The 11,733-nt window shown below is 36.6% G+C and overlaps 1 protein-coding gene across 1 annotated transcript; it reads left to right on the top strand.

Annotated features, from left to right (window-relative positions):
- Window positions 1–384: 384 nt before the first annotated feature.
- FGG (fibrinogen gamma chain) lies at window positions 385–9,520 on the top strand. Its single transcript, XM_070757253.1, has 9 exons — window positions 385–645; window positions 747–791; window positions 1,070–1,253; window positions 1,351–1,444; window positions 3,448–3,578; window positions 6,165–6,298; window positions 6,388–6,572; window positions 7,635–7,912; window positions 9,194–9,520. The coding sequence occupies exons 1-9, from the start codon at window positions 583–585 to the stop codon at window positions 9,388–9,390; spliced, it is 1,311 nt and encodes a 436-aa protein (XP_070613354.1). The 5' UTR covers window positions 385–582; the 3' UTR covers window positions 9,391–9,520.
- Window positions 9,521–11,733: the final 2,213 nt, after the last annotated feature.

Raw genomic sequence — 11,733 nt, 5'->3', positions numbered from 1 at the left:
AGCTAGAAGAAACTAGAGGCCGTATGCACAAAGAAAAGAGTTGTTTTTTCCTTCAATACTAATTAAAGTGGAACAAAATTGCTATCTTATATTGCCTTCAGAAACTTTTAATAGCTTGAAGCCTTTTTTTTTTTAACACATCATGTTTACCAAAATTTAGTTTTTCCCCCTAAGAGCAGAGGGGGAAATTGTGAGAGCAAGCAGCTCTTGAAATTCTTGTTATCTTTTTCATCCAGGTTCTTCAAACAAGCAAGTCAGCCTTGTTGCAAATGATTACTGGAAAAAATTGCTTCATAGGGCAAGTTATCCTAGGTTTTTCTGGCAGAGGTAAGTCAAGAAGCATCTAGTGTTTAAAAATGCAATGAATAGGTGCCAGCAAATTTTGAAAACACTCCCACTAGGGCCGGAAGAGGCTGTCCTCTGTACGTGTCAGCCCCGCCTATTTTCACCCACTAAATGCCACATGATCTCTTAAGCCACCCGACAGTTTAGAGAACAAATTCAGTTGTCTGAAGTCCACAAACTCAAATTGGTTAAACGCTGCCTCTCCTGTGTTTGGTGGTCCTGGGAGCTACAGACACAATGCTGCCAATATTTTACAAGTGGTTGCCTCTTCTGTTCTTCTTCTTTTCAACTTGTACTGCAGTAAGTTTACCTGGGCAGGGGTATGGACCTTTGTAAAATACGTAGTCATCAAACATCAAAATGACTTGAAATGCTGTCCTCTTTTTTCTTCTTTTCTTCAGTTCTTTGCCACACGTGAAAATTGCTGCATCTTGGATGAACGATTCGTAAGTCAATATCCCTGTTATTTTTGCAGTCCTTTCTAATCAGGTTGTCCCAGAGATTGTTGATTGTAAACGTGAAGTTCCTACTAAAATCCATGCCTCTTTTTAGATTAACAACTGACAATCAGTATAGGGCTTTTAGTCATCTTATTTATGTTGAAACTTCTATTTATTGCAAATCCCTTTATTGTATCACATCATCTCTTGTGTGGAGAAAAAAAATCTCTACTGGCAGGCTGTTGTTAATCAGTATGATTTTGAAAAATTCTCTTTTCCTTAAGGGAAGCTTTTGTCCTACAACATGCGGCATTGCAGATTTCATAACCAGATATCATTCAGATGTCGATCGAGATCTTCAGGTCCTTGAACGAGTGTTGGGGGAGATTTCTAATTCTTCAGGAATAACTGACAGTTTGATACGCCAAATCCAACAAGTGCACGTCTCACAGCCAACATCTCAGTCAAGTGAGAATCAAAGGCTATCATAAATAGTTGTACTATTTCAAAGATTTAGTTTGGTATCCTTAATGTTTTATGCTTATCCTGCTTTTTTTTTCTACAGGTCTAGTTCCAGGTTATACACAGAAGTCCAGACAAATCATTGATGAAATTGTCAGATATGAAAACATCATTATCGGCCATGAAAATACTATACAGTAGGTTTAATAATAATAATTTTTTCAGTGTTGAGAATACAAAAACATAATGTGGATTGAATTAAAGGGTTTCCATCTATTTTCTTCCAATGGAATTTCTGCTGATGTATGAAATCTTTCTTCCTTTCATGTTGTCCATGTCAAATTATTTGTCAAATTTAAAATCAGGCACTAAGGAAAGTTAAACTGTTTACATTGTAGTTTACTACAGTATGTAATTCATTGGAGGGGTAAATATGAGTAGAGCCAGACTACACCAAACAGTCTTGTTCCTTTAAAAGAAGTGCTGAATTTGCAGACTATTGAATTGCTTTGTATTTTAACTAAAGAAGAATTATTTATTTTTTTTAAAAAATATTTATAATTTTCAAAAGATGAAGAATAGCAAAAATTCTGATAGAATGTTTGTTTGTTATCTCACTATATACATGACTTATTTATCTAGGACATCTTATCCATATAGCACTCCTTTGGGGTAGGAAAGGATTCTCCAGATATTGTGGAATTTTAGCTTCCAACCTTCTCCTTTGTTGATTGTTATGGTTGGGATCTCTAAAAATTATAGTAGTAGTAGTAGTAGTAGTAGTAGTAGTAGTAGTAGTAGTAGTAGTTGCTGTTGTTGTTGTTGTTATTATTATTATTATTATTATTTAGATTTGTATGCCACCCTTCTCTGAAAACTCGGGGCAGCTCTCAGAGTAAATATAAAAACACAGCGTACAATACAAATCTAATACATAAAAAAAAACTATAGCTAAAAACCCTATGTATTACTCAATCAAACCGTACAATCACACCATGTATCACAATTATTAATCGGGGGGCCAGATTTATTTTATTTTATTTATTTATTTATTTTTATTTTATTTATTTATTTTGTCCAATACATAATACACATTGAAGAGAAAGATATGTAGTAATATAAGTAAAGAAAAGAATAGAAGAAAAGATATAAATGTATAGGTGAACATATTTGAAAGGAAGAAAAAATAAATGAGATAAGGAGAGACAATTGGACAGGGGACGGAAGGCACACTGGTGCACTTATGCACGCCCCTTACTGACCTCTAAGGAATCTGGAGAGGTAAATCGTGGATAGTCTAAGGGAAAAATGTTTGGGGTTAGGGGTTGACACTACTGAGTCAGGTAATGAGTTCCACGCTTCGACAATTCCATGCTTCGACAATTGCCCAAGGCTTGGTGATATAGATGAGTCTTAAGACTCTTGTGGAAGGCAAGGAGGGTGGGGGCAGTACAAATCTCTGGGGGGAGCTGATTCCAGAGGGTCAGGCCCCCCACAGAAAAGGCTCTTCCCTTATGCCCCGCCAAATGACATTATCTGGTTGACAGGACCTGGAGAAGGCCAACTCTGTGGGATTTAACCGGCTGCTGGGATTTATTTGTTTGTTTGTTTGTTTGTCAAACAAGTATAATATTATATTACATATTAACATAACATAAGTAGAATGTAGTAATTGAAAGGATAATAAGACAGTAGGATTTACGTGGCAGAAGGCAGTCCCGTAAGTAATCTGGTCCGATGCCATGTAGGGTTACCAATTTTATAGATTTTAGGTTCCTGTTATCAGTTTAAGACAGAATGATATATCCATTTTAGACCCTTTCTAGTTTCCTTAGTTTGAATTATATATGTTTATATTTGCACTTCTTTTCATTTGGGACCTTCCTTCTGTAATGTGAGAAGAAAAATAGTATACAAATTGAAGCATATTATTACAGTGCACCATGTAAGGATATATACGGAGATTGATCTGCAAACTGATAGTCCCATTCAAGCATTCTGTTATTAAACACTGAATAGATAAAGAGGAAAAGACATATTAGAATCTCTCAGTGGATAGATCATATAGGGCAATGGATATTTTCCCTTTCATTACTTCATTCCTTGCTGCTTTCTTTCATAGAAGGAAAGGACATTATATGTGCATTTCAGTTGCTTCTTCTGGCATGATAAATCTAATATTATACTTTTTAAACTCCAGGCAATTGACAGACATAGTGATATTAAACAATAACAAGATTCAGTTACTAAAGCAAAAAACTGTTCAGCTAGAGGCACAATGTCAACAGCCATGTAAAGACACTGTACAGATACAAGAATTAACTGGAAGAGGTAAGAATAACAAGCTACTATATTAATTTACTAACATTAAATTCTGTTTTCCTCTGAAAAACTGTTTACCAAGCCAAAAGTACATTTTTATCCATTATAATCTAATCTGCAATTGATTTTAAAAAGCATTTCTTTAACATATTATAAATTAACAGAAATGATTAGTTGATGTTCATGATCTGTCATTGGTTAAATTTACTTTTTGAGAAGATATTAAGTAGCAATTAGATACAGAGGCAAAATCTTAACAACAAATTTGAAAGGGGCTGTACCTATTTTTTGAGTGAAAGAAATAAATTGATTTCAGTGAATGTGTAGATATTACTACCAGTGAAGGGCTATCAAAACTTTTACTACCACACTGTGGGTGTGGCTTATAGAGGATGCCCTGCATTTTCTTTCAACATCTTTCAGTGCAAATTGGGTGCTCTGGGGTGGTGCTCCATTTTCGCTACCCCACTGCATGCCCCCTCGTCTGGGCAATAGCCCACCCCTGGTTACTACTATAATTATTTTTGACCTCTGTTGTAAGAAAACTTATATTCAATTCAATTCAATTTATTAGATTTGTATAGATCTATTCATTTAGTATTAGTTACATTCTTCATTTTAATAGTCAAATATCCTTAGAATTAGTTTATGATCTAATGTATTATGTTAAATTACTGGCATTTAAAATTGTTGTCATATGGAAACAATCCACAAATAAGCCAATAATAAATTGTATGCAAAAGCATTTTAACTGTGGCTTCAGAATTTATGTAAAGACTAAGGACCAAATGAAGTATTAGTACCACTTTAAAAATCCTTAGTAAGGCCATACCTGGAATATTGCATCCAGTTTTGGTCATCACACTATTAAAATACATTGAGACTTTGGAAAAAGTGCAGAGAACAGCAACAAAGATGATTAGGGCCTGAAGTTTAAGCATGATGAACAGTTGCAGGAATTGGGTATGTTTAGTCTAGTGAAAAGAAGGAGCAGGGCAGGTATGATAGCACTGTTCCAATATTTGAATGGCTGCCACAAAAAAATAAGAGATCAACCTATTTTTCAAAGCATCAGAAGGCAAGACAAGAAACAATGGATGAAGACTAATGATCCAACTTAGAACTAAGGAGAAATTTCTTGACAGTGAGAACAATCAATCAGAGGAACAGCTTGCTTTCAGAAATTGTGGGTATTCTATATCACTGGAGGCTTTTAAGAAAAGACTGGACAGCTACTTCTCTGGAATGATATATTTTATTTATTTTGTCCAATACAAAATGAAGGTTGAAGATAATATACATGTAGTAAAATATATCAAGAAAGGATAGAATAAGATATATGATAATAAAATATGCCGATGAAGAAAAGAGGGAGAGATATATGAATGCAAGAAAAGATATAGGCGATAGAAGAGATAGATATAGGATGGTGAGACCACACTTCGAGTACTGCGTACAGTTATGGTCACCGCACCTCAAGAAGGATATAATGGAACTGGAAAGGTGCAAAAAAGGGCAACAAGAATGATAAAGGAAATGGAGCACCTCCCTTATGATACCAGGTTGCAATGCCTTGGTCTCTTCAGCCTTGAAAGATGGCGTTTAAGGGGTGACTTGATCAAAGTGTATAAAATCATGCATGGGATAGAAAAGGTGGATAGAGAAAAAATATTTTCTCTATCACACAATACTAAGACAAGGGGGCACTCCCTAAAGCTCATAGGTAAGAAAGCGAGAACAAACCAAGGGAAATATTTCTTCACCCAGAGGGTCGTTGTTTTATGGAATTCACTTCCAGAAGAGGTCGTGACTGCTGTCAGCCTTGATAGCTTCAAGGCAGGATTAGACAGATTCATGGATGCCAAGTGTATCAGTGGTTATTGAAACGGATGTCCATGTGCCGCCTCTATGTTGGTTGAGGCAGGCAGAATTCCCTTGAGTACCATTTGTTGGGAGTCAGGGGAAAGGGAGGGTCTTGCCTTCTTTTTCTGCTCAAGATCCCCAAGGACAATTGGTGGGCCACTGTGTGACACAGAATGCTGGACTCAATGGGCTTTGGCCTGATTCATGATGGCTCTACTTATGTTCTTAGGAGAGACAATTGGACTGTTGTCTGAGCAAGGGGTTGGATTTCAAGACCTCCAAGGTCTATTCCAATTCTGATATTCTGCTTTCGCCTGCTCTGCTCTGATCTACTCTACTCTATTCCTAATTTCATTTGAACTTGTGTGAACAACCTGTGTGGCAACAAGTTGAGATGCTTAGAAACTTGACTGGTTCAATTTCTATCAGAAAAAATCATGTTCAGTACCAAATGAATTCCAATATCTATAACAACAGTGAGGCTTTAGTTCAGATACAAGCCTTTTTATATTATGTTATCTGGAAAGAATTTATTCTAAAGCAACAGGAATGCTTGGAGTCCAATCTTTTCTTTCTTATAGGATAGATATGAGATTAAAAGGATTTTTTTTTAAAAAAAGTATTGTGTTGTGAGTTCTTTTAGCAAGACATAATGAGAATTTTTACACTTAATTAAAAATATGGTGGATTGCAATTATTACAAGCCACTTCTCTCTTACATATTAATTATAGATTGTCAAGACATTGCTAATAAAGGGGCAAGGCAGAGTGGACTGTACTTCATAAAACCTCTGAAAGCTAAGCAACAGTTTCTGGTGTACTGTGAAATCGACAATCTGGGCAATGGGTGGACAGTTTTACAGAGGGTAAGTATGTCACAGAAAAAAGCAATGTAGCAAAGGAGTGCTAGGCTCAACAATATATAATTAGTATCCTTCTTCTCTTTTATTTACAGAGGCTTGATGGTAGCGAAGACTTTAACAAAAACTGGATTCAATATAAGGAAGGATTTGGACATCTGTCACCCAATGACAATACAGAATTCTGGTTGGGAAATGAAAAGATTCATTTAATATCTACTCAGACTACAGTTCCGTATGCCTTGAGAATAGAGCTGGAGGACTGGAGTAACCAAAAAAGGTATAGATTTCTTTATCAGCTCAAGGTTCATAGTTAACGTAACAGGGATTGGCAAAAATTGCTATTTTAGCTACCTGCACGTTACATGTACGTGCACATAAGTGGTACAATAAGATCACTGCAGCATGTTGTAATGCCACCATAGTGGCACAGTAGTTAGAACACAGTACTGCATGCTACATCTGGTGCCTGCACTTCAGAACTTCGATCCTCAATGGCCCAAGGTTGACTCAGCTATCCATCCTTCCGAGGTGGGTAAAATGAGGAACCAAATTGTTAAGGGCAATATGCTGACTCTGTAAACCACTTGGATAGGGCTGTAGAAACACTGTGGGGCAGTATATAAGTCTAAGTGCTATTGCTGTTCTACAAGCTAAATGTACTGTATTTCAAACCCATTGAAATTAGTGGAATTTATATATGGTTTTTAGCCAATGCATACATTAGCATTATAAACCATTATATTAAGAGCCAGGGTGGCACAGCAGGTAGAGTACTGTACTGCAGGCCACTGAAGCTGACTGTAGATCTGTAGGTCAGCAGTTCAAATCTCATCACTGGCTCAAGGTTGACTCAGCCTTCCATCCTTTCGAGGTGGGTAAAATGAGGACCCAAATTGTTAAGGGCAATGTGATGGCTCTGTTAAAAGTGCTATTGCTAACATGTTGTAAGCCGCTCTGAGTCTAAGGAGAAGGGCGGCAAAAATCAATCAAACAATCAAACAAACACACACACACACACACACACACACACACACACACACATACATACATACATACATACATACATACATATTATTACCTAGGGCTAGTTTTTTATCAGTTTCAAATAAATAGTTGTTTATTTCAGTAGTGTCTGCAGCAGAAATGATAATAGTTTCTCCATTATTTGCTTATGTGTATAGATCTTGTGTATTTGTATAACTCCTGAAATTAAGTACTTTAATAATCTTTCAGGAATGAGTGCAAATCCCTGTGCTTTAAATATTAGCCAACTGAATGGCTAAGAAATTAAAGGCCACGAGAATTTAATAGTGATTTTCTTTCTCCCACCACCACACAGCTATGCAGATTATGCCCATTTCAAATTGGGAAACGAAGCTGACAAATACCGTATGACCTACGCCTACTTTGCTGGGGGTGAAGCCGGGGATGCCTTTGATGGGTTTGATTTCGGAGATGATCCCAGTGACAAATTTTTTACTTCTCACAATGGCATACAGTTTAGCACGCACGACAACGATAATGATAAATATGAAGGCAACTGTGCTCAACAAGATGGCTCTGGGTGGTGGATGAACAAATGCCATGCTGCCAATCTGAATGGCAAATATTATCAAGGTAAAATTTAGAAGTTCTCATAGGCACAATGCGGTCCATGAATGAGACCTTTCCCATGCAGCTGCTTTCTGTCTTCACTCTTTCTCTTATGCCAGAAGGCAGTAAAGTCTGTTTTCTGTCTTTCTCAGCAGTTTTTAACTTGTAACTTTTCTTCATACAATTTTTGCCTTTTTTTTAAAAATTCACAAAATATCATTAAGGAGGAAAAGTGGATGTTAGTTGAACAATGTCTTTTGATATCCTCCATCTCATGTTTTTAAAGCAAATATTAATTCAAGTCCTTGTGTCTGTCCCCCCCCCCTTTTGAAAGAGAGTCAAATATCTGCAACATAATTTTTTGGGAGGGTTATTAAATCTAAAATAAACCTTTATAAAAATTAATCTTTATTAAAAGATCCTTTGGAATTTCTAACTAAGCATTTAAAGAAAGGACTGGATTGAATATGCCCTTGTTGGGCCTCAAGGGCAGTCACATTGCCATCAAGGTTAGTAGCCCTGTGACTTTCATGAACTGTTGCAGTCTTTTTTTGAAACCAGCCAAATTGGTAGACAAGCACATTTCATGAAAGCAAATTCCAACTCTGGATTATTTATTATTTATTATTATTTATTTATTGGCTTTATATGCCACCCTTCTCCAAGGACATGAATTATAATTCATGCAGAAATGTTAAATACTATGTTTATAGCAGTTTAATACCACTGTACAGCGGTACCCCTACTTATGAACCTAATTCATTCCGTGACCAGGTTCTTAAGTAGAAAAGTCTGTAAGAAGAAGCAATTTTCCCATTGGAATCAATGTAAAAGTAAATAATGCGTGCAATTGGGGAAACCACAGGGAGGGTGAAGGCCCTCTTTCCTCCCAGGAGATTCCTAGAGAGGCCCCACGGAGGCTTCTCCCCGCAATTTCCAGCCCTGTTTCCTCCCAGGAGATTCTTGGAGAGGTCCCACAGAGACTTCTCCCTGCCTTTTCCGGTTACAGTTTCGGAGGCTCGGGTTTGTAAGTGGAAAATGGTTCTTGAGAAGAGGCAAAAAAATCTTGAACACCCGATTCTTATCTTGAAAAGTTCGTAAGTAGAGGCGTTCTTAGGAAGAGGTACCACTGTACTTCATCATAGAATAAATGAAATTACATAACGTTCACCTAGCGCGGCCTTAAAATTAATATATATTAACTTTATGAAGTAATAACATTAAGATACCTAGATGGGTATCTCAAAGCTGTGTAAATGTATTTCCTGGATCATCTTACATAGTTTTTTTCCCCCCACATTGTAGGAGGTGTTTACAGCGAGAAAGATGCAGGTCCAAATGGCTATGATAATGGCATTAACTGGGTAACTTGGCGTGACCGATGGTACTCCCTAAAGAAAACAACTATGAAAATCATTCCTTTCAGCAGACTTACAATTGTAACAGGGCAACAAAGTGGAGGAGTAAAAGATGTTGATCTTGGACACCGTGGAGACATTTAGAAAGACAACTGCCTAAGTAAAGGCAACAATGAACATCAACGCTATTTGTTCTTCTATCCTGTGTAAAATGTCAGAGCTATTGAATTTTGTTCATATTGTTTACAATAAAACGGCAGGTTCATGACAAAAAGTGGTTTTTTTTTCTTTAAAAAAAATCATCTTATGTTTTCTAATAAACATGTGACAATTACTGATCATGTAAGTTCTGGAAGTGTCTACTACTTTAAAAGCAGATGCTATAGATTATTGTGATTGGATTAAAAATTAGTCATATTTAGAGGGCATAAATTTAAATCAATAGCCTTTATGTATGTCATGGCTAATTTAAATCTCACTGATATACCAGTAATTGCTTGGTTCCCACAATGAGCTAAGGCATATTTAATCATGTCCAGCTGCAATTGGCTGGATATATGTTGACTGGATTTATAGGCTATAAATCATTGATTAACACACTACATCAATTAAGTGCACAAGAGCCAAAGCCAAATAAACTAATTTATGAATTAGACCAAAATTTGCGCCTAGCCATTTAAACTTCTAATAACTTTGTCTTGTTCCAGTCAAATCATGAGAAAAATGAGTTCTGATAATAATTTGGGTTCGTTAACTGTAACTTCCTGTAAATGCAAAGACATTTAAATTAGGAACGTGGATGTCAGATAAATGAACAAAGATCTTCATGGAATCCTATTTACAGACATTAAAAATCCAATATTTTTCAAATAAAAGTGTTCGTTTTCATTTTTACTGCAAGTTAGAGATGCTTTAAAAAAATAAGACTCCTGCCGGTGCTGGTCTTCCTGCCGCTTTCTGAGGAGGAGGATGGGAGGGAGGGATGGTCATCTGGAGCTGGGCACACAGCTTTATTTATGTTGTGAGCCACCCCGAATCCCCTCCTTCTTTTGCATTAGGCTCTTCTCAAATAAATAAATTTCCACTGGTGGAACTACGTTCCACTCCGTCCTACCTGCTGCCCACCCCTGGACTACAGCCAAGAAATTAAAAGACACTAAAATCCATGGCAAAGTTAGACAGCATATTAAAAAGCAGAGACATCACCCTGCCAAAAGTGTATACAGTCAAGGCTATAGTTTTCCCAGTTGCAATGTATGCAGTGAAAGTTGGACCATAAGGAAGGCTGAGCAACAAAAAAATTGAGGCCTTGGAACCATGGTGCTGGAGAAAACTCCTGAGAGTCCCTTGGACTGCAAGGCAATCCAACTGGTCAATCCTAGAGGAGATCAATCCTGACTGCTCTTTAGAAGGCCAGATCCTGAAGATGGAACTCAAATACTTTGGCCACCAAATGAGAAGGAAGGACTCGCTTGAGAAGAGCCTAATGCAAAAGAAGAAGGGGACGGCAGAGAATGAGGTGGCTGGATGAAGTCACTGAAGCAGTAGACGTGAGCTTAAATGGACTCCAAGGGATGATAGAGAACAGGAAGGCCTGGAGGAACATTGTCCGTGGGGTCACGATGGGTCGGACATGACTTCGCAACAAACAAAAAGTGTGTGTGTGTATGTGTATGTGTGTGTGATCAATTGATTAATTGATTAAATATTAAACAGAGAGATAAAGATGCAACCTCCTCTCTCCAGCTAACACATTGTTTTCAGAAGCATTGGTATCAATTCAGATCATTACCAAGTAAGGTAAAATTTAGTGGTGATACTTAGCTTTGGTTCCTCTTTTCATGGGCTTTTAACAGTGATGCAATTAACAGGAATAAAACAGAGTGTTCAAAACTTCATTTGCACAGAAATTTATTTCAAAACTATATGCAAAAACATATGTTGTATCAACATGTTTGTGCTAAACCATCATATAGATTATTCTATTTGTTTATATATCCTATGCAGCAAATGTACATTGCTTATTTTATTATCAAATTTGTATATTAGTCTATACCGCATAAGCACATAACACCAAAATACATATCGCTATCACAATTCAAAGTCAAAACTTAAAAAAATAAAAAACACATAGAGATTGAAAAACAGTTATCATATTAGATATAAAAATACAATATGTCATCAAAGGCCAACATAAATCAACAAACCATTTAATTCCTGGATACCAAATAGAAGAAGACGGTTTGAACTGTTTTCCTAAAACTTAGAAGAATGGAAACCAATTGGAACTCCTGAGGTAAATCCATATACAGTATAATTAGGGGACAGCAAGACAACATGTCTATATTTCTGTCATGCATTTTTCACCACTTATAGAAAAGCAATTCATCCAAGAAAGACCAATGGGTAAATGTTATTAAAGGGAAACAAGCCCAATGGAAAATTTGGGATAAAAATCCAGGTAGGATTTTAAAGTTACCAACAGTA

Source organism: Erythrolamprus reginae, chromosome 7 (genome assembly GCF_031021105.1).
Source record: "Erythrolamprus reginae isolate rEryReg1 chromosome 7, rEryReg1.hap1, whole genome shotgun sequence".
Taxonomy (NCBI): Eukaryota; Metazoa; Chordata; class Lepidosauria; order Squamata; family Dipsadidae; genus Erythrolamprus; species Erythrolamprus reginae.
This window is presented reverse-complemented; position numbering and strand designations above follow the sequence as displayed.